Below are 21,354 nucleotides of genomic sequence, written 5' to 3'. Positions count from 1 at the left end.
CTGATCAGTTTCAACTGGAAACTCCGTTTCACCCTCGGGTGAAATATCCGTTGCTCTAGAAGAGGAGGAGGAAGAGGAGGAGATCAGAGACGATCCACTGCTTCTCATTTCCCACGTCAGACCGATAGAACTAGGTACAGAGAGTGAAAACCAAGGAGAACGACTGGGACGGAAGGTGGGATGGGGTGTGTTTACCCTGTTGGAAAGGGGGGAAAGGGGCCTGGCGTTATTAAGAAGCTGAAACAGAAAGGACCTTCTCAGGGCTGTGGAATTATTTGCGAACTTAAGCTATGTAAAAACAGCAGAGGGTAACCTCGCGACTATAATTTACCTTGGCTACATCCCAAATTAATCAGCCAGGTATCTGAATCCAAAGCAGTGACCCTTCTCCCACTTTAAGAGCAAGGAACGATATTTAGAAGGGCTGAATCGGAACCATTTGAGCTCAGTTATTACTAAGCCCAAAGGAAGCAAGCCAAACACTGACGCCCATCTAACTCTGGCGAGGGACGGGCCATGGGAATAAGATGCGCATCATGCCCTGAATTATCCTGTACCTTCCCTGGTGCTTAGCGCGGTGGGTGGATGGGTGATAAACAGCGCTGAGTGACCCGATGCCCGTGGAGCCACGTACCTCAAGTCCCATCTGTCACCCCGCCCTGGGAAACTGAGCCTCAATTTACCCACCGACCCAACAGACTGCTGTGTGGACCCCCCGGGGTAATTGGCAGCTCCCTCCCACCTCTTTTTTGCTCCCAAACGCCAAATGAAAAGTTGGCGCTCTGGCCTGAACGATGGGTTTCCTTCCATGAACTAATAAGGAATAAAACATTTGTCCATCTGTTTCTCCTTCCTCCCACCCCCTCCCTTTATTTTTTTTTACCCCTCTTCACCCGGTGCAGGTAACCCCTATCCCTGTGCGTCGCCCACCCCGCCTGATCCAGGTGAGCCACCGTCGACTCCGGACCCTACCGATCGTCCGCCCCTCATTCCAATGGTGGCCAACGAGGGAGGAAAGCACTGGACCGTGAATGAAGTCAGGGCTCTCATAGACGTTTGGGCCGACAAAAACATCCAACGGCAACTGGAAGGGACGGTGAGGAATAAAAGGATATTCGAGCAAGTCGCGGCGAAGCTACAGAAACATGGAATAGAGCGGGACTGGAAGCAGTGCAGAACAAAATACAAAAACCTAAAGCACGAATACAAGATCGTGAGGCACGCGCGAGATTCCGGGGGGACCTCAAAAAGGATGAAGTTTTTCACCGAGTTGGATGCTATCCTGGGGCACGACAACGCGAGACAGCCTAACACGCCTGAAAGCAGAGACGAGGCTACGATGGAAAAGGGGCGCTCCGGTAAGAGTGTTAAGCAGGTCAAACTTTCTTGAAACAGTGTGAAATCTTTCACTTGGGCAAAGACTATCAAAGAGCACGTGGCACCAGTAACATCAATTACTGAGAGACTGGCGTAAACGAGTGGATTTGGCAACTTGAGAATATGGTATACGATCACCTTAAAATTCCAATTTTCGGAACACAGAACGGCGTTTAAATGAAGGGGGAAAAAAAGATGGGGGGAAACTGGCCATCAGCTGAGTTGCTGATGCTTCGAGCACATAAGGCAGGAGAGATAAAGTTCCAGAAGTGGACAGGGAAGAGATTGATTCTGGAAAGCTTGAGATGGAGGATCGATCAATCAATGGCATTTATTGGTGTGTTGTACTCTCCCTCTGCGCACGTTAAGAGCGCTCAAATACCAATGATTGATTCACTAGTACGTAAGCGGTGGGACGACGAATTCAAGATGGGTGTAAGGTCACCTACTTAATTCATGATTCCCTGCCAAGGACCTGCCAAGCTAACTAATCTTAATCAATCGTATTTACTGAGTACTTTGTGTGTACAGGGAACTATACTGTTTGGGAGATTATAATTGGTAGATGTGATCCCTGCCCACAGAGAGCTTACAATCTTCGGGGGAGAAGCACATTAAATTATGGATGACAGAGAGTTTACAGTCTTCAGGGGGAGAAGGACATTAAATTACAGATGGGGGAAATAATATAGGATATTTACCTAAGTGCTGAGGGGGTTTGGGGTATCGAAGGACTTTAAGTTCACAGCCAAGTGCAGAGACTTTGGTGGGAGGGGGGCAGGTGTGTGTGTGTGTGGACAGGGGAAAGAAGGCTTAGTCGGGGAAGGCTAACGGGGGGCGGGGGCAGGGAAGATGCACGTTTTGCAGTTTTGCTTTGGGGGATATATGAGGAAAGATTTATCCACCCGAGGCACCTTCTGCTAGAGTTCTGTTCGGCTCACAGATGGTTCTAGGAGCTAAGTGGTTCTGTGTCTACAGAGCCACGCTCTTAACGCAAAACTCATTCTTTAATGCTCATACTTGGTCCCAAAGTATTCAAGTAGGTATGACAAATGCTGGAAGACAGAGGGTGGAATTTCATTCTCTTCTGCTAACTGGCCCTTGAAGATTAGGCAAGGTGGCCAAGTGGGTGGGTGCGGGGGGCGAGGAACTGCTTTTGTCTGAACAGGGGGCTGCAGCTCCTCTTCTTCCCCTTTTCCTCCTGCTCCCTCTTGACACATACCCTGAGAACGCAATGCTCGACTTCTCAATTGGGGAAGGTGATGACAGGACCGGCTGCTTCCAAGATAGCTCAGGGAAGCACCGAACCCTCCAGATTGTAAAAGTCCTTGTGGGCCGGGAACGTGTCTACCCGCTCCGTTGCATTATATTCTCCCATGCACTTAATACAGTGCTCTGCCCACAGTAATAAGTGCGCAATAGACTGCCACCCATGGATGGATCGATCCCCTTGTCAAGCAATTACATATTTGCGTCGTTAAGCCGACGAGCAATTCGTTGTAATATTTCTGGTGACTCAAAAGGGGAAAACTTAATTTAAGGCTTGAGAGACAAATCTAAGAAATGAGAATAATATATGTCTTCATCATCCACACAGAAATTCCTGGAGGTTGCAGTGAAGAGGGTCCCGGAAAAAACGTGTCAGAAGAAGCAAGGGTTACAGACGTCAAAGAAATCCCCGATGCAGGTAATCTGAAATGTTCTCATTTACTACATCTCAGTCGGAGCTGTATTATAAGTTCCTAAACCTGGCAGAGGTATCGCGATCCAGGGTGAAATCTGTCCTGGGTCTATAAAAACGAGCCAAAGCGGTTACGCGATGTAGAGGCATCGGTGCCTGCTTCAGTAATTCAGGATTTGCTTTGCCAGTGCTCCCTGACAGAACGGACCAAGACAACTCTGCAAGTGACCTTTCAGAAGACCTAGGGCCCGCCTTCATCAAGGAGGAAAACGCCGAGACGGGTGAGTCGGACAACATTTACTCTCCTTCCTTTTTGGGGGGTCAGTGGCCCCGGAAGAACAGATTGTTCACATGTTCTTTCCCTCCCAATCAAGTGATTGGTAAATTTGTTTTAAAGTCAGGTAACCATGGACATAAAAGCAACAGGTCTCCCCGTTTAAACAGGGTTAGAACAACGAAGCAAGCTTCTAAAAATGTGGCTAAATAATAATAATAATGTTGGTATTTGTTAAGCGCTTACTATGTGCCAAGCACTATTCTAAGCGCTGGGGGAGATACAAGGTGATCAGGTTGTCCCACGTGGGGCTCACAGTCTTAATCCTCATTTTACAGATGAGGTAACTGAGGCCCAGAGAAGTGAAGTGACTTGCCCAAAGTCACACAGCTGACAAGCGGCGGAGCTGGGATTAGAACCCACGACCTCTGAGGGCCAAGCCCGGGCTCTTTCCACTGAGCCACGCTGCTAAAGGTCCCTATAGGTGTAGGCTTAAAAAATATTTTTTTCTGATTAAGAATACCCAACGAGGGCATCTCGCAGCAACGTGAGGACCGACTACACCATCCCGCTACGTCCATGGTGTTCTAAGTCTTGGGAGGCATAAAAAAAGGCTGAAAAGCAGCGTGGCCTAATGGACAGAACCTGGGCCTGGGAGTCGGAAGGTACTGGGTTCTAGTTCCAGCTCCGCCACTTGCCTGGGGAGAAGCAGCGTGGCTCAGTGGAAAGAGCCTGGGCTTCGGAGTCAGAGGTCATGGGTTCGACTCCCGGCTCTGCCACTTGGCAGCTGTGTGACTGTGGGCAAGTCACTTCACTTCTCTGGGCCTCAGTTACCTCATCTGGAAAATGGGGATTAACTGTGAGCCTCATGTGGGACGACCTGATCACCCTGTATCTCCCCCAGCGCTTAGAACAGTGCTCTGCACATAGTAAGCGCTTAACAAATACCAACATTATTATTGCCTGCTGTGTGACCTTGGGCAACCCAATTCACTTCCCGTGCCTCGGCTACCTCACCTATAAAAGGGAGATTAAGACCGTGAGCCTCATGTGGGACACGGACTGTGTCCAGTCTGAGTAGCTTGTATCTAGCCCAGTGCTTAGGACGGTACTCGGCACACAGTAGACACTTAAACCCCATCTCTTACATAAGCTTTTAACACATTCCTAAAAAAAAACACCACCCAAAAACCAAAAGCCACAAAAGCCTTTGTGGCTCAAGGTTTTTGAAGTTACTTCTATGGCCTGACCGGCAGAGAGCACTTGAGTTTGGAATGCTTCTACGGCGGGCCGTGGGAATTTAGTAGTCACATTTATTGAGCTCTTACTGGGCGCAGAGTACTGTACTAAACGCTTGGGAGAGTACCGACGACGATCACTCCGGGTCTTGGCAGGTCGGTGGGATTCCAGCACCCACCTGGACCCATGTGAAAAGAGACTGTCCCCGGGGTCAAGCCACAGAGGGGACCATCTGGGGGTTGGGGACGTTGAGGAGGGGTAGGACGGGCCAAGAACTCAGCCGGCTTGTAGGCAGGGCAAGAGGGACGGGGAAAACCGGTGTCGGTCCGCTGAACATCACCTGCCTGAGAACAAAATCTCTTTGGGGTCAGGGCGAAAATCCTGAAGTTTCAGGAAGAGGACGAGTCGATCCAGTTTCGTCCCTGTTGCACAAAGCAGAGGCTCATCTTAAATCCTCACCATTTAAAAATGAGCAGAGATTCAGCGGTCAAGCATTACCAGCTTTCAGGAATAGGTTCTCCTGAGGCCTGTTCTGAACAGTAGTCTATTCGGAGAAAAATCAAATCCATTCAGATTTCTGACCTCACTGAATGCCTGGAGAATTGTGAGATGGGATGAATCAATCGATCACTGGGACTGACTGAGCCCTTACGGTGTGCAGAGCACCGTTCTAAGCGCTTGGGAGAATGGAAGACACCCACAGTCCTCGTCTCCCGTGCCTCCAGATTAGCCGCTCTGCAGTGAGAGCAGGTATTCTCTGCCATCGCCCGGTTTCTACGCCTTCCGGCAGAACGCCGCGTGGGACGGAAGCCTAGAATTGGATCTGTCCTCACCCACCAGGCCCGACCCGACCTCTGACCAGACTTTTGAACGAGGCTGCCACCTCGTTGGGCAGCTCTTCAAGTGGCACCGCCCCGGCCCCACCCAGAAGACACGGTGCCGTTTTCTAGATTACGTGGTCCTCTCCCCTCCCTCATTTTTTTGTTCGGGCCCAGGCTCTCGGCCAGCAAGCCACGGGGCGGCTGTGACGTAGCAGCACATTCAAAAATTGGTGGCCTATGGGGTGGGAGTCTTCTGGGCCCTCCAGCCCACCACTCTGCCCCTCTCCTGACCCCAAAACTCTGGCTCCACTAGAAGGGGAGGTCTTTTACCTCCACGGTGTGCTGCTCCTAAACACCAAATTCGGTGCTCTGCACCCAGGAGCTAATCAGTCAATACTGATGACGACTGGGGAGAGAAACAACAAACTTGAGAAAAACCAGCTCGGCCTAGTGATCCCAGCTCTGCCCCTTGTCTGCTGTGTGGCCCTGGGCAAGTCGCTTCACTTCTCTGGGCTGGTTACCTCACCTGTAAAGTGGGGAGAAGACTTTTAAGCCCCACGTGGCACTGGATTTTAGACGCTGTAATTATTACAATTCTAGGACAATTATGTTATATTTATATTTTACATATAATGGTAACAGTAATAGTATTTTAAGTCCTTACTATGTACTACGGGAGGAACTGCACTGCTCTCATTGCTGGGGTGTAGAAACAAGATAATCGGGTCACACACAGTCTGAGCGGGAAGAACTGGTATTGTACCCCCGTTTCACAGTTGAGGAAACAGGTACCTAGAAATCAAATGACTTCCCCAAGGTCAGCAGGCAAGCGGCAGAGCCGGGATTAAAACCCAGGTCCTCTGGCTCCCAGGCTCTTCCTAATAATACATTTCCCAATAGTGCCAACGTGAGTAATTCTTAAGTATTCGTTCATTATGCCGAGCCTCGGGGGAGTTTTATTGAAGACCTGGTCCGGTTTGAACCGCGGCAAAACCCTGCTTGGGAGTTAAATCAAAACACCTGCACATTCTTTCGGGTAGTGCCTTTCAGCGGCGGTCACGAAAATCTGGTTACTGATTCAATCCTCCCTGCCTCGACGCCTACACTGTTTTTTCACTTGCCCTCCAACGGGCCCGTTTCCCAGCAGCCTCGCTACACAGTTCCGTGTCCCCCAGCTGTTTACCGGACTTGGAGGAGCGGGGATGGGGGAGGAGAGATTTTGAGAACCGTTGACGAGGGCTGCTTTTGGGGAGAATGACAATCTGAAGCCGGCCTGCCTGTCTGGGACTCTCCCACCCCTCAAAGCCTAACTGTGAAAGTCGGGAAAAGGACAATGTTGCAAGGAGAAATGATAAGCACCGTGGCCCGGTGGATAGAGCCCGGGCCTGGGAGTCAGGGGGACTCTAAATCGCAGCTCCGCCACTTTGTCTGCGGCGACACCTTGGGCGAGTCACTTTGCTTCTCTGCGTCTCGGTTCTCTCACCTGTTAAATGGGGATGAAGGCTGGGAGACTCAGGGGGGACACTGTCCAACCTGATTAGCTGGTATCTACCCCAGTTTTTAGGACAGGGCCCGGCACGCAGGATTAGAACTTGGGTCCTCTGACACCCAGGACCGTGCTCTTTCCACCAGGCCAAACTAGGCTTCTCGGAGTAAACACTTAAATCGAGTCTCGTCTTATGCTATAGTCGTTTCCGACCCATAGCGACTCCACGGACGCCTCTCTCCCAGAACGCCCCGCCTCCATCCTTCTGGCAGCGGATCCATAGAGTTTTCTTGGTAAAAATCCGGAAGTGGTTTACCATCACCTTCTTCCGAAACCCTAAACTTGAGTCTCCGCCCTCGACTCTCTCCCGTGCCTCGACTGCCCAACCCAGGTGAGTTTTGACTTGTGGCAGATTGCCTTCCTCTGCTAGCCACTGTCCAAGCCAGGAATGGAAAGGGTATGTCTCTGCTTGACTCTTCCTCCATTAGCCAAGAACGGTAGAGTGCTGGAAACTCTCCAGATGTGATCCTGAGAGGGGAAGCACTTAAATATTAGGAAAAAGGAAAAAAAAGCCTGCCCCGGCTACGACAGCGTCCCACACTCGTCTTCCCTGGGTGTTGTGGGAATTATCTCTCTAAGTACGAGGGAGGCGGAGGACAGCGTGAGTCAGAATATCGTGGGACCCGAAGAACCTTCCCGTGATGCTATGTCTCCCCACCCCGTGAGCAGCCAGCTGTTTGGGCTCCTTGGCCTACGAATCCCAAAAATTACCTTCCCCCCGACCCCGGCCATAATAGTAATTGCGATAGTTGTTTAGCAGTTACTGTGGGCCAAGCACTGTTCTGAGCACTAGGGGAGATACACGGTAATCAGGCTGGACACAGTCCCTGGTCCCACATGGGGCTCAGTTTTCCTCCCTATTTTACAGATGAGGAAACTGAGGCAGAGAGAAGTTAAGCGACTTGCCCAAAGTCACACAGCAGACAGGGTGGGGACCCATGTCCTCTGACTCCCAGGCCGGTGCTCTTTTCACTAGGCCGTGCTGCTTCTCCTTTCCCCTCCCCTAACTCTCCAAGGTCACTCAGTTCTTATCAGAAAGTAACTCCTACCAGTGAACAGGATCGCTCAGGAATTCCTGGTTGAGGAGCGTCCTCTGAGTCAGAAAATGCAGGTTTTCTACCACTTTTACAGCAGGCACTGAACCACACAGACACCTGTTTAACAGAGGTGGATCCTGGAATACAATTCTTTTTAACCCCTTCAACAGGAAGAGGGCAAAACGGGGCCAAGAACCTGCCACTTTTCATTCAATAGTATTTATTGAGCGCTTACTATGTGCAGAGCACTGTACTAAGCGCTTGGAATGTACAATTCGGCAACATATAGAGACAATCCCTGCCCATCGATGGGCTTACAGTCTAATCGGGGGAGACAGACGGACAAAAACAAAAACACTTGTATGCTGTGTGACCTTGCACAAGTTACTTAACTTCTCTCTGCCTCAGTTTCCTCCCCTGTAAAATGGGGGTCAAATACCCAGTCTCTTCCCCTCAAACTGTGAGTCCATGTGGGGAGGGGCTGTGCCCGACTGGATCACGGAACCCCGACCCCGGTGCTCACTATAGCATTGGGTACATAGTGGCGCTTAAAAAGTACCCCAATTATTAAGAATGAACTTGCTGACGGACTATGCCTTTTTTAACATTATGGATGAATATAGTTTGAGCCGCTAAAGTAATCACAAAAGGCACATAAGCTGTCATTTAGGGTATGGTCTGGGATAACTGATTTCTTCGCTATTTCCTCTGAACGTAATCGAAGAGCCAGATGCTGAAGACTTCACGCCTAACCCTTCAAAAGACCCAAGTGTTGTCCGCATTAAAGAAGAAAGTCTAGACATAGGTGAGTGAGGAAGTGCCATTCTGTGCCCATTCTCAGCCCTCAAACCCAAAGTTCTCCAACACCTCTTCAGTGTTCACATTTGGAAATTTAGACTGGATCCCAAGTCATTGTGGGAAATCTACAGCGACCCCAAGTCCTCTACCTACTACCCCAGGCCTAAAAATTCTAGGTAAAGTCAGTGATGTAGTAGGTTCCCTTTAGCATCACTATTTTTCAGGACTATCAATGACTGGGCACAGCTTTGCTGTCTTTGGCTCTTTCTTCGGGCCCCATTTTGTCAAGGTGAAAAGCTGTGGATCGGAGCTGGTGTACGATGCCATTTTGAAAACAGGCCGGATGTAATAAATTGTTCTTGCTCTACATGGCCTGTTGAAGGCCGGTGAGGACTCGGCATTGAGATGTTGCCGACCTCTTAAGACAAATCTGGAGAGGCAGGAGATCTATTTTGAGGGAACTGTAAATTGTCTCTTCATTTTTTAGTCCAGTTGCGTCTCCCTCCATCAGCTAGCTTAGCCAACTCACGAGAAGCGGTGCGGCTCAGTGGGGAGGGCCCAGGCCCGGGAGTCGGGGGGCTGGGGGGGTCTCAACCCAGGTTGGCCTCTTGAGTGCTGGGTGACCTCGGGCAAGTCTCTTCACTTCTCTAGGTCTCAGTTCCCTCATCTACAAAATGGGCAGTCAATAATTAGCCTCCCTCCCACTTAGACCGTGAGCCCTGGGTGCGATCTCATACCTCCCCCAGGGCTTAGTGCACAGTAAGGGCTTAAAAGTTGAGTGGATTTGTTTTGGAAGAAGAAAGGAAGGCATCTCGGGACTGATCTTCTGCCCGTTTGATTTTTGGTAGACCACGACTCTACGAGCAACACCTCTGAAGACCAGGCTGGCCCCACGACAGCCAAACGGGGAACTGTGGAAGGTACGAGGAGTTCTGGCGTTCATGATTTCTGCAGTCTTTCACTACCTCTTCCAGTTCAGCAGTTAGGATCTGTCCCAGGGAAAGTGCCTACCGACTCTGTCACAATGTACTCTCCCAAGCACTTAGCAGGGTGCTCTGCACACATTTAGTGCTCAAATACGATCGATTGATGACGGCTTTCCTGCTCTTACCAGTGCTCTGAAAGGTGAAAAAGAGTACAAAATGTGCAGCAAATGGGGACTCCCAGTCCATTACCAGCCATATCATAATTCAGTCATAGATTTGAGCTGATTTCTGACTATCACTTGGGACCGGAGCTAATCTCTGAAACTGCAAGTCTCGGCCACTCGATCCTAAATTCATTCAATCGTATTTATTGAGCTCTTACTATGTGCAGAACATTGCACTGTAGATGCATGAATATTCCCAAGGACTGCAGGTCTCCCAGAGTCAGGCTGTTCAGACACCCATTACCTGAGCTGGGAGAAGCAGTGAGGAAAGAGTTCACAGACAGCAATCAATCACCGGTACTGAGTGTTTATTCTTTGTAGAGCACCGTACTAAGCACCTCGGAGACTACAATTCAGAACTGGCAGACACGTTTCCTGCCTTCAGGGACCTGACAGTTACAGAAGGGTCTTGGTAGAGCAAATGTTGAAAATGAAAGCTGAGACAACTAAGTTTGACTGAGCCCCTAAAAATCTTATATCTTGGAAATTCCAACAAATCATTTCTTGTTCTTTTACAATTACGGTCGTGAAGTCGAGTCTCTCCCCCAGAATCTGCTTCTGCGACCCTCTATTTCCAGAGAAACTTTGACAAGCACATCTAGAGGAAAAGGAAAAATACAACCTGCTCCTTAGTACCGTGTACCTTAATATGCATTTGCACAGCACTTATCTACCTCTCGCACAGCTAATCTCCACACGGATTTCACACCCAGAGGCAGTGGTTAGAAATCTGCATTTTGGGGCAGAAGGCCAGGGGGAAGGATAAGCCCCCCCCCCCTTTAATGAGGATAATTCAGTGTTCAAAAGGCAATCCAGGCACCCAGACGACCTAGTTTCAGTACCTGATGTTTTGGGAGAACAACCTAGCCCTCGGGCGAAAGAGAATTAATGGGAGCCATTAATGCTCCCATTAATGCGATGCGTTTGCCCTTTAGTTCAAAACGGAACCCAAATGATTGTTGGTTTGCCTTTTTTGTTTTTTTAAAGAAAACCCAGAAAATCTTAGCCCTTTAGGAGATGCCCAGAATCACTTCCGCATCATCACGGTGAGCGACACGGGAGCAGGGAAACACTGGAGCGACAATGAAGTCAGAGCCCTGATCCACGTGTGGTCGGATGAAAGCATAAGGCAGATGCTGGAAGGAGCGACGAGAAACAAGGAAATATTCGAGGAGATCGCCAGAAGGTTGCTGTGGTTTGGAATCGACAGAGACTGGAAGCAGTGCCGCACCAAGTATAAGAACCTCAAATACGAATATCGGGTGGGGCAGAAAGGCAGCGACCTGGGGAGCCCCCGCAGGAAGATGAGATTCTATGAGGAAATCGATGGCATCCTTAGGCCAAGGGCTCCGAGGGCGACGAGCTGGAGAAGCGGGTGCCCCAAACCTGCAGGTACCCGGGGCATTTAGGACCGCCGGGTTCCGGATGGGAAACCCCCAGTAAGACAGGGAGCCCCCTCCACCACCTTGGAGATATCCTTAATCAACTGGATCTGAGCGCTTACTATGAGCAGAGCACCCGTATTAAGCCCTTGGGACAGTCCAGTACAATAGAGGTGGTCGACACATTCCCTGCCCACAGCGAGCTCACGGTCTAATAATAATAATGTTGGCATTTGTGAAACGCTTACTATGTGCAGAGCGCTGTTGGAAGCGCTGGGGTAGATACGGGGTCATCAGGTCGTGAGGCTCACAGTCTTCATCCCCATTTTACAGATGAGGTCATTGAGGCACAGAGAAGTGAAGTGACTTGCCCACAGTCACACAGCCGCGGGCTAGACGGATGTGTCCTCCAGATGGGCTGGAGTTTCATTCCGCTTTTAAGAGATCCAGTCGCCAAGGGGCCCGCCTCATTCTACCTAGTGCTTTCAAGCCCCCACCCCTCTATTTTAAATGGTATCTGTGAAGCACTTACTGTGTGCTGGGGTAGATATAAGCTAATCAGCTAATCAGGTTGGACACAGTCCCCGTCCCTCACTTGCACTCTTAATCCCCGTTTTACAGGAGGCAACCCACTTGCCTGAGGTCACACAGCAGACAAGTGACGGAGCTGGGATGAGAACCCAGGGCCTCTGGACTCCCAGGCCCAGCCTCTTTCCCCTGGGTCAAGCTGCCTCCTCAAGCAGGAGGACTGACTGACATTCCCAATTCCCAAGTCAATTTTCTAGGGATGCATTCGCATCTCTCCACAAAAGAGACCAACTTGGGAGACGATTTTTCTTTTTTTCTTTAAGCCTCCAGTCTCACACGATTCGAATACCTTCAGACACCGGATTCCTTGTCATTTGAACCTTCTCCGAGTCCTCTGTAACAAATCCCAGCTGAATTTGCTCCCGGCTTGGTGAGAACCAGGAGGGAGTGGAACAGAACAGACCAAACAATCCCCAGGCGCGCGTGAAGGGGGCTGGATTCCAATCCTGTGGGGGGGGGGGGGGTGGAAAGGAAAGAGACCCTCGCCCCCCCCACAGAATAGAGAGCAGCTTCTGTGCTACCAGGAGGCATCTCCCCACCCTCCCCTTAAATCACTGCTCACAGCCCTTGTGGGCTTTGGGTTCTAATCTCGGCTCTACTTCCCTGCTGTGTGACCTTGGGCAAGTCGCTTCACTACTCTGGGCCTCAATTCCCTCACCTGTAAAATGGGGATTAATAGCGTGGGCCCCCATGGGGGACAGGGACTGCGTTCAACCTCATCACCTTATATTTGCTTGGCACGTAGTAAGCGCTTACGAAGTACCATAATTATTCTTACCCCCTCGTAACTCTCTTCTTCATCCTTCGTCCGCCATAGTTTAAACCGTCGCAACTAAGGTGGAAAGCTTCATGTCAAACCGGCACCTGGAGCCTTCTTATTGTCTTTTAGAGTCGCCCAAGGACCCCGGCTTAAGCCCAGGCACCGTGAGCGTCAAGAGGAGAGCGTACGGAGCCGGTAAGGGTCTCGTTTGGGACGACGCGGCTTTCGGCGGGTGGAAATAGAAATACGTATCAGTGATTGAGGCTTCTTCTGATCATCAGAACATTCGAACGAGTCCTTGAAAAATCAGATACGCAGTTGACGTGCTTGGGGGTCGGGGGGGGGGGGGGATGGGGAAAAAGCCATGGATGTGGATGGGAAATGATCTCATCTCCATAGTTCATTAAGGAAAGATCCATCGGTATGTAGTTCTCACGGTCAGGAAAAAAACGTTATTTTCTAAGGATAATGCATACGGCCACCACGTTGAACCTCTCTTGGAGCCAAGAGAGACTGTGAGGTCGCTGTGGGTAGGGAACGCATCCACCAACTGTCACGCTGTACTCTCCCCAGTGCTTAGTAGAGTGCTCTGCACACTGTAAACATTCAATAGATAGTACTGATGGATTTAATAGTGTTTGTTAAGCACTTACGATGAGCCAGGCACTGTAGTAAGCACTGGGGTAGATATAAGCTAATCAGGTTGGACACCAAGTCCCACATGGTGCTCATGGTGCTTTATCGGTCGTATTTACTGAGCATTTACTGTGTGCACAGCATTGTACTAAGTACTTGCAAGAGTGCAATTTAACAGTAAGACACTCGCCCTGCCCATTTTGCAGATGAGGTGACTGAGGCAAACAGAAGTGAGCTGATTTGCCCAAGGTCTCAGAGCAGAAGGTTTTTGGGCGGAAGGGAGGGAAAACCCTTGCACTTACAAGATACCAGAACTTCAGACTATTCCAAGTAGATAATCAGTTCACAGCTAAGAGCAGCCCAGTGTCACCCGCCACAACTCCAACAGAAGACAGGGCACCAACAAACACTCTCGAGCAGCTAGAGCCTGGGCCTGGGGTCAGAAGGACCTGGGTTCTAATCCTGGCTCTGCCACTTCTCTGCTGGATGAACGTGGGCAAGCTGCTTCACTTCTCTGGGCCTCAGTTACCTCACCTGGAAAACGGGGATTAAGACTAAGGGGACTATGTGGTCCAGGGACTGCGTCCATCCCAATTAGCTTGTATCTACCCCACCGCGTAGTACAGGGCCTGGCACATAATAAGCCCTTCAGTGCCATAATAATAATAATAATAATAGATTATCATCATCATTATTAAGGAAGCCCCAGGCTACCCAGGAAGGTGTTGTGCTTTTCACGGTCCCATTTTTCAGAGGAAAGGGGGCCAATCTGCCGTGGGATTGAGAATGGCGAGTTTCATCCCCATTCCCTGGGATTGGCTTGGGAACCACTGCCTCTCCTCTTAGTCCATACGGTTTGGACGGGAGAATAGGCGTAAAGGGACCTGATGGGAGGGAGGAGGAAGGAGGAGTTTGAGAAAATCGGACCCCGAGAATCCGCAGGGCCTGGTGGAAAGAGCCTGGTCCAGGGAGTCCAGGACTTGGCTTCCAATCTTGGCTCTGCCTGCTGTGTGTGACTTTGGGTGGGTCATTTCCCTTCTCTGGGCCTCAGTTTTCTCCACAGCAAAATGGGGATTGGGCACCTGTTCTCCCTTCTATTCAGACGGCGAGACCCATGTAAGGGAGGGATTGTGCCCAATCTGTTTACCTCGGATCCGCCCCGACACTTAGAACAGTGCTCGACCCAAGCAAGCCCGCAAATAACGTAATTATTACAGGAGGGCATTAACACTACTTGCCCCGCCATCTCACCCTAGCCAAAAATCAGCGACTCCCAGCTGGGTGACTTTGCATAAGGTGACCCCAGGGTGCGGTCACACGTGAAAGAGAAAACCGACACCCGGCACGGAGGACAACGGCTCTCGAAAGGAAAGACTGCACTTGAAAGCAGTCAAAAGGGGGGGAAGAAAAAGGGAAATACCGGAGGAGAAAGCCAACTTTGAGATTATCCCATTTCAGGTATTCGCGTTCCACCCTCTCCCCCTTCCCGGAGGAGAACATTGGACAAGGAAGAGAACCTAATGAGAATTTTAAGAGTGACTTCTCAGGGAAGAGTAGATTCAGAGTGTGAGATTAAGGGGGGGGGAAAGAAGGATAAGGGTAAGTGCTTAAGAGGATAAAGGGGAATGCTAACGTTTTTTGATCCAGTTATTTGATGGGAGAACTTTGAGAGGGAAGGGAGAGCAGAGAGCATGCCGGAACCTCTCATCAATGGACCGTGTGCTCTGCCAAACAGAATCAGCACCTGTTCCTCTTAAGAGAAGGACTTTTGAGAACAATGCAGACCAGCTGCCCAGGCGTGTCACAGAACGCTCTTCGGATGGATTTTACAGACAAGAGATCCCTTCCACCGTTCAGACACGGCTTCCCGGGAATCAAACCGTCCCACAGGTGAGTTTACTGAACTCTCTCCCATCACGGTAGTAGTATTATTATTACATCATTTATTAAACCCATCCTATGCGCTTCCTGTGCTGGGGTAAATACAGGACACGAGGATCAAGAGATGGTTCTGGCGCCCCTCGAGATGCACAGTCTTAAGCGAAAAAGGGAGAGGAGGTATCTCCTTCGTAGAGATAGGGAAACTGAGGCCCAGAGAGGTGAAGTGATTTATCCACGGTCATCCGGAAGACCAGTGTCAGGGCTGGAATTAAAGCCCTGGGTCTTGACTTTCCGGTCTCATGTCTTTCCCACTGGACGCCGCCGCCTCCACAGTCCCTCATTCTCTACCGGAGAACGCAAGGTTCCCCCGTGGGGGCAGGGACCGTGTCTGTACTGTTTCCTCTCCAGTGCTTAGCACAGCGCCCGGCCCACGGTCACCGCTCAACCCAGACCGCTGTTTTCAACGACGTTATTCACATTTCCGCCCGGGAATGCAAATTCTTCCTCACACAGAGGCTCACTTCTTAAGGTCAGGCCTAAGCTATTCATTCATTTGATCGTATTTATTGAGCGCTTACTTTGTGCAGAGCCCCGCGCTGAGCGCTACTGGATCTATCTATCCGGAAGCGATGGAATAACGGGGACGTAATCTTGTGCCGCCCCAAACTAGCCAGTTTTGCCCGAGTCATATGTTCTGCTTTACCGGCTCAATTAAAAAAAGTAAAAGAACATTTACTCCGCGTACCCTTGGGGACGTCACAGCACAACATATTCACTCGGTTGCCCGGAGAACTCACAGAGCAACGTGTGAATCCATCAACCGTATTTGTGGAACAGGTTCGCCCATCAACGCAGGGATTCTAAATGCCATCTAATACCCGATGGCGCGTTAGATGATTTCGATTCAAAAAAGAACGCCTCTCTTTATGGAAATGTGCAGCGGCATCACCTCAGGTCCTTAAAAAGGGACCGGGGTTTCGCCACGAGGACCTGGAACATCTTGAGAGGAGCTTGGAAGAATGGCTCAGAAACTACGGAGACGTGATCTCCTTATCGTTCCAGAATCTCCGGACCCAACGTCATGCGACAGTTTCAAAGCACGGAGAAATATAGGGACCGGGAGAGTCTAACCCCACCGCCCCCCCCAAAAAAATGGATTTACGGCAGAAACACGGTCCTTTTAGCTGACATAGTCTGAAACTTCCCTTGAACAAGAAGCCAGACTACCCTCCAAATCTGCAAGTGAGCAGAATGTCAGCTAAAAATAAGGCCCCGATGAAGTGTGGTGAACCCACCGTGGATTAAGTAACCAAGATCAGGCATGCCTCTTTGTGATGTTCCGCTTGCTTCAACCGGGAACGTCACAGCACGTTCCCAGATGTGGTTTCTCTAAACTCCTCCCTTCAGGTTTACCGTGCCTCTAGGGTCACCGGGGGAGGAGAGGCTAAATGATGGAAGCTCTCTCTCCGTCGTTCGCTCTCCCAAAAGACCAAAGTCTTATAAATGCACCCTAATCGATCAAACGTAACCTTGGAAAGCAGTGTGGCCCGGTGGAAAGACCACAGGCCGGAGACAGAGGACCTGGCTTCTAAGCCAGCTCTGCCACGTGCCTGCCATGGGACTTTTGGGCCGGTCACTTCATTTCGTGCCTCAGTTCCCTCACCCGCAAAGTGGGAATTCAACACCCGTTCTCCCTCCTACTTGGACCGTCAACCCCACGTGGGACCTGATGCTCTTTGATTTACCTCTAGTGCTTGGCACATAGTAAGCACTGAAGAGATACCCTAATTATTATTATTGCAGAGGACGCTCCACTTTACGTACTTATTCAACCAGATTTACAGGTCCATTATGGACCACAAAAACCCCGCTCCATTGCTTGAATCTTTCTTTAGGCCACAGGCAGCAGTCCCACACGACAGCAACCGATGCAGTTGCACCAAGTCAGTGCCCCCATCGGCATCCCAGGGGACACGAGAGGAATATTTTCCCCAGGTTCAGAAACACAAGGTATTCACTCACGAGCCTTTCGCATAAGGTGAACCCAGTCGGGGGAGTTCAGCCTCGGCATGATGTCGGGGACACCGAGACCCAGATACACCCAGTTCTCCCCTAAGGCACTGGCCAAAGAACAAGAAGATTTTCTAAAAGGCCGCTTATGAACTTTCCAGGGCGGGGGAGACCCTTCCGGGGGAGAAGCTGCCCCTCGAGTTTACCGGAGTCCCCCCGGAGAGTTGGGCAGAGGGTAAAAAAATAAAATCAAATCAAGATTCCACATCCCTGCCGTGGTATTTCAGATGCTGTTAAGTGACTGTTAAAACTACTGGTGCGCAGGGTGCAGGAGGGAGTCGGGAGGCACCGATTGAATCAGGGAGCTAAATCTTTTCTTTTTGTTCTGGCCTCCTGGGTCGGCATGGACCACTTCCTTCTGAGCTCCTATTGCTTTCCTAAGTAATCAGAAAGCAAGGGGAGCTGCTTTTGAGGGGTTTCATCAGAGGAAGCAGGGACAGGGTGCCAAGAGAATGGGGGAGGCAATCGAATCGACTGAGCCCTCACTGTGTGCAAAGCACTACACCAAGTGTTTGGGGGAGTAATACTAGTAATTACAATTTTGGTAATTTGTTAAGTGCTATGTGCCAGGCATCGAACTAAGTGCAGGGGTAGACATGAGCTAATCAGGTTGGACACAGTTTATGTCCCACTGGGGGCTCAGTCTTAATTTCCCTTTTACAAACGGGGGAACTAAGGCACAGAAGTGAAGTGTCTTGCCCCAAGTCACCCAACAAGACAAGCGGGGGGAAACCGGGATTAGAACCAGGTCCTTCTGAGTTCAATACGAGATAAACAAACGTTCCCTGCCTAGGAGGAGCTTACAATCTAGAAGGGGAGGCATTAATATAAATTAAGGAGATAATAATGGCATTTGTTGAGTGCTTACTATGTGCCAAGCACTGTTCTGAGTGCTATGGGGGGGGGCCAAGGTCCCCAAGGTCCAAGTTGTCCCACACGGGGCTTGGAATAAGTGCTGTGGGGCTGAGAGAAGGGTAATGGTTAATAATAATAATAATAATGTTGGTATTTGTTAAGCGCTTACTATGTGCAGAGCACTGTTCTAAGCGCTGGGGGAGATACAGGGTCATCAGGTTGTCCCACGTGAGGCTCAGTCTTAGAATCCCCATTTTACCGATGAGGTCACTGAGGCGCCGAGAAGTGAAGTGACTTGCCCAGTCACCCGGCTGACAAGTGGCGGAGCCGGGATTCGAACCCATGACCTCGGACGCCCAAGCCCGGGCTCTTTCCACAGAACCACGCTACGGACTAGACAGCTGATGGCTTTGCTGTGGAACGCGCGGAAGGGAACTGACCACCAGGACCCGATGTCCGACAGTCCGATTACAGGACCGTGAAGTGCGTCACGGGCCGGACACGTGTCGGCTAATTCTGTTGCGTTGTACTCTCCCAAGAGCTTAGTACAGTGTTTTGCTCCGTGAACACCCCTGATGGAGAGAGGGATCGTAACCTGATGCCAGTAAAGTTCTCCATTACTCAAACAACGGGCTGGCCTGGAAAACTGGCCTTCCTCCTGGCCAAACCCTGAAGGAGGGCGTCGGCGTCCAGCTGCAGAAGGGGCACAAGAAGGGCGTCGGGGTTCCCGACGTCGGAATCACCCCCGCTCTGAAATCCTCCTCCCGGGCCCGTGATCCCCGCCTCGGGGGTATCGTCGACGCGGGGTGGGCTGGGCGGAGGAGAGGAGCCGCCGGTGAGAGAGACCCCGAAGTTCGGGAACCCGAAAGCGAGGAGGGTGGAGAAAGGACACGGGAAGATGAAGCTTCGGCCGATGCCGCGTCTCCGCCGAACACTGGGAGCCCGTCGGCCGCCGACGGCTGTCTCTGCCCGGCCCGCTGCCGTCCAGAAAGGAGCGTCTTTTGGGGAAACGGGGGCCTGGTGCTGCAAAAAAGTGTCAGCGCGACAAGACGGCAAAGAGCGGCCTTTTTTTTGGGTGCGGAACATCTTTAGGTCGACCCTCCATGGACCTCCCCAACCCCACAACCGCTCAGGGGACAACTTCTTCATCAGTGCTGCCTGACTGGGATAAGGAGGAAAACCTTCTATACCCTCTATAGGGGAGGACCCTTAAAGATGCCCTCCAGCCTCACGTGGCCCCGGGAAACAGAAAGGACCATCAGAGACAAAAGCAAAATGTAAAGTCCGGTGTACGCTGTTGCTTCTTAGCGCTTAAGAGGAGGGGATTTGCACTTCTTTTAGGAGCGGCGCTCCTGAAAACAAGGTGAACACGCTAAAATGCTGGGAACGTCCGCACCCCTGGCCCCCTCCTTACCCTCTCTACCCGTGGTAGTCGCCAAACCACGAGGAGACAATTTCGCTACACTTTTGTATTTTGTCGCATTTTTGTACTAAGCAGCGTGGCCGAATGGGAAGAGGCTGGGCCCGGGGGTCAGAGGACCCGGGTTCTACTTCTGGCTCCGCCGCTGGTCCGCCGGGCGACCTTCCTCCGTGCCTCAGTTACCTCATCTAAAAAAATGGAGATTGAGACGGAGCCCGATGACGATCCCAACCCCATCGTCTCATCTACGCCGGCGCTCTGAAAGTCGTCGACAAATACCACGATTATGGCATTGCAGTTGCGACTCCCGGAGAGGCCGTGGGACAGAGACTTAACGGTGAAAGATCCGAGGTCGGGAAGACGGCGGATTAATCGGGACGACGATGGATCCATCCCTCACGAACTTTGGGAAGGAGATGAATCCCACGGGCAGGAAAACAAGTCTAATTGGCCTTGCCCTTCCTGGGGCAAGCGGGGCGAAGCTCGGAATATATTGAGCTCTCACGCTGTGCGCGACGCTCTACCGAGTGCTTGGGAGGATACGACGGAATCGGCGGACACCTTCCCTGCCCACGACCGGCTCAGAGTCTTTATTGAGCACTTACTGGATGTCGAGCACCGTATTGAGCGCCTGAAGGAAGAAAGGAGCCGGGCTGCTCTCGGTTTCCAAGTCGTTGATCCCAAGGGTGGCCCGGAGACGGCTAATCCTGCTGCGCCGCCCTCTCCCAAGTGCTTAGTATAGTGCTTTGCACACAGTAAGCGCTCAATTAAGTATGACCGAATGAATAATAAGCACTCACTAAATTCCACCCACTGATCGACAGTCGGACGGAAGAGGGGGAAAGCCCCGGGTGGGACATGAACTGTGTCCAGCCTGACTAGCTTGTGCCCACCCCAGCGTTTAGTACAGCACCCGGCCCGTAGTAAGCTCTTCACCACCGCCGCCGGGTTAACGGGGAGAAGCGGCCCGGCCTAGTGGATGGAGCATGGGCCTGGGAGACCGAGGGTTGCGGGTTCTAATCCCCGCTCCACCACTTGACCGTGGTGACCTTGGGCAAGTCCAACTTCATTACAGTTATTCATTCAATCGTACTTGAGCGCTTACTGTGTGCAAAGCCTTGCGCTAAGCGCTTGGGAGGATCCAAAAAGGGGGAGCTCACAGGGTGCAGAGTACTGTCCTAAGCGCTTGGGAGAGTACATTAAAAGAGAATTGAGAAGCAGCAGCGTAGCAGAGTGGCGAGATCCCGGGCCCGGGACGCGGCTCTAATCCCCCACTTGTCTGCTTTATGACCCCGGGCAAGCCATTTCTCTGGGCCTCAGCTCTCTCATCTGTAAAAGGGGGATTACGGCTGTGAGCCCCGCGTGGGACAACCCGATTACCTTGTGTCCGCTCCAGTGCTTGGCACATAGTGCTTAACAGATACTATCACTATTAATTATTACTATTCCCTGCCCTTCGTTCATCCGATCGTCTTTATTGAGCGCTTACTATCTACCCCAGCGCCTAGAACCTCAAGGACGATTATCATCACCAAACATCATGGCACCTAGAAAGCGCTGAACAAGCCACTTCACTGGGCCTCGGTTCCCTCACCTGTAAAATGGGGATGAAGACTGGGAGCCGCACGTGGGCCCACCTGGTGACCTTGGATCTACCCCAGCGCTCAAGACAGTGCTTGGCACCCAATAAGCACATAATAATAATCATGGTGGCATTTCTAAAGTGCTTAGAACAGTGGTTTGCACCATCAGTCTTATTACTAAGCGCTTAGAACAGTGCTTTGCACAATCAGTCTTATTATTAAGCACTTAGAACAGAGGTTTGCACCATGAGTCTTA

At 51.0% G+C, this 21,354-nt stretch overlaps 2 protein-coding genes and 1 long non-coding RNA gene across 3 annotated transcripts in view; 1 reads left to right on the top strand and 2 right to left on the bottom strand.

The window, feature by feature from the left end:
• LOC100086365 (phosphoribosylaminoimidazole carboxylase and phosphoribosylaminoimidazolesuccinocarboxamide synthase) overlaps positions 1-21,354 on the top strand; it is a 44,459-nt gene that overhangs the window by 3,578 nt on the left and 19,527 nt on the right. Inside the window, exons 2-10 of the mRNA XM_029077139.1 lie at positions 9-134; positions 903-1,358; positions 2,975-3,064; positions 3,247-3,339; positions 8,694-8,780; positions 9,622-9,693; positions 10,911-11,315; positions 12,783-12,848; positions 15,025-15,179. Coding sequence (XP_028932972.1) covers positions 9-134; positions 903-1,358; positions 2,975-3,064; positions 3,247-3,339; positions 8,694-8,780; positions 9,622-9,693; positions 10,911-11,315; positions 12,783-12,848; positions 15,025-15,179 — 1,550 coding nt within the window. The remainder of the gene's footprint in view (positions 1-8; positions 135-902; positions 1,359-2,974; positions 3,065-3,246; positions 3,340-8,693; positions 8,781-9,621; positions 9,694-10,910; positions 11,316-12,782; positions 12,849-15,024; positions 15,180-21,354) is intronic.
• The window catches only part of PPAT (phosphoribosyl pyrophosphate amidotransferase), a 40,749-nt gene that overhangs the window by 17,522 nt on the left and 1,873 nt on the right, over positions 1-21,354 (bottom strand). The gene's annotated exons all lie outside the window — the stretch shown is intronic.
• Positions 10,215-12,321, bottom strand: LOC114815654. The gene is made up of 2 exons (XR_003763452.2): positions 12,183-12,321; positions 10,215-10,521 (listed from the first exon to the last, which is right to left on the bottom strand). It is a non-coding gene; the product is annotated as an uncharacterized LOC114815654 (long non-coding RNA).

Source organism: Ornithorhynchus anatinus, chromosome 12, assembly GCF_004115215.2.
Source record: "Ornithorhynchus anatinus isolate Pmale09 chromosome 12, mOrnAna1.pri.v4, whole genome shotgun sequence".
Classification (NCBI taxonomy): Eukaryota; Metazoa; Chordata; class Mammalia; order Monotremata; family Ornithorhynchidae; genus Ornithorhynchus; species Ornithorhynchus anatinus.
Note: the sequence above shows the minus strand (reverse complement) of the source record. Positions and strands in the feature narration are given on the sequence as shown.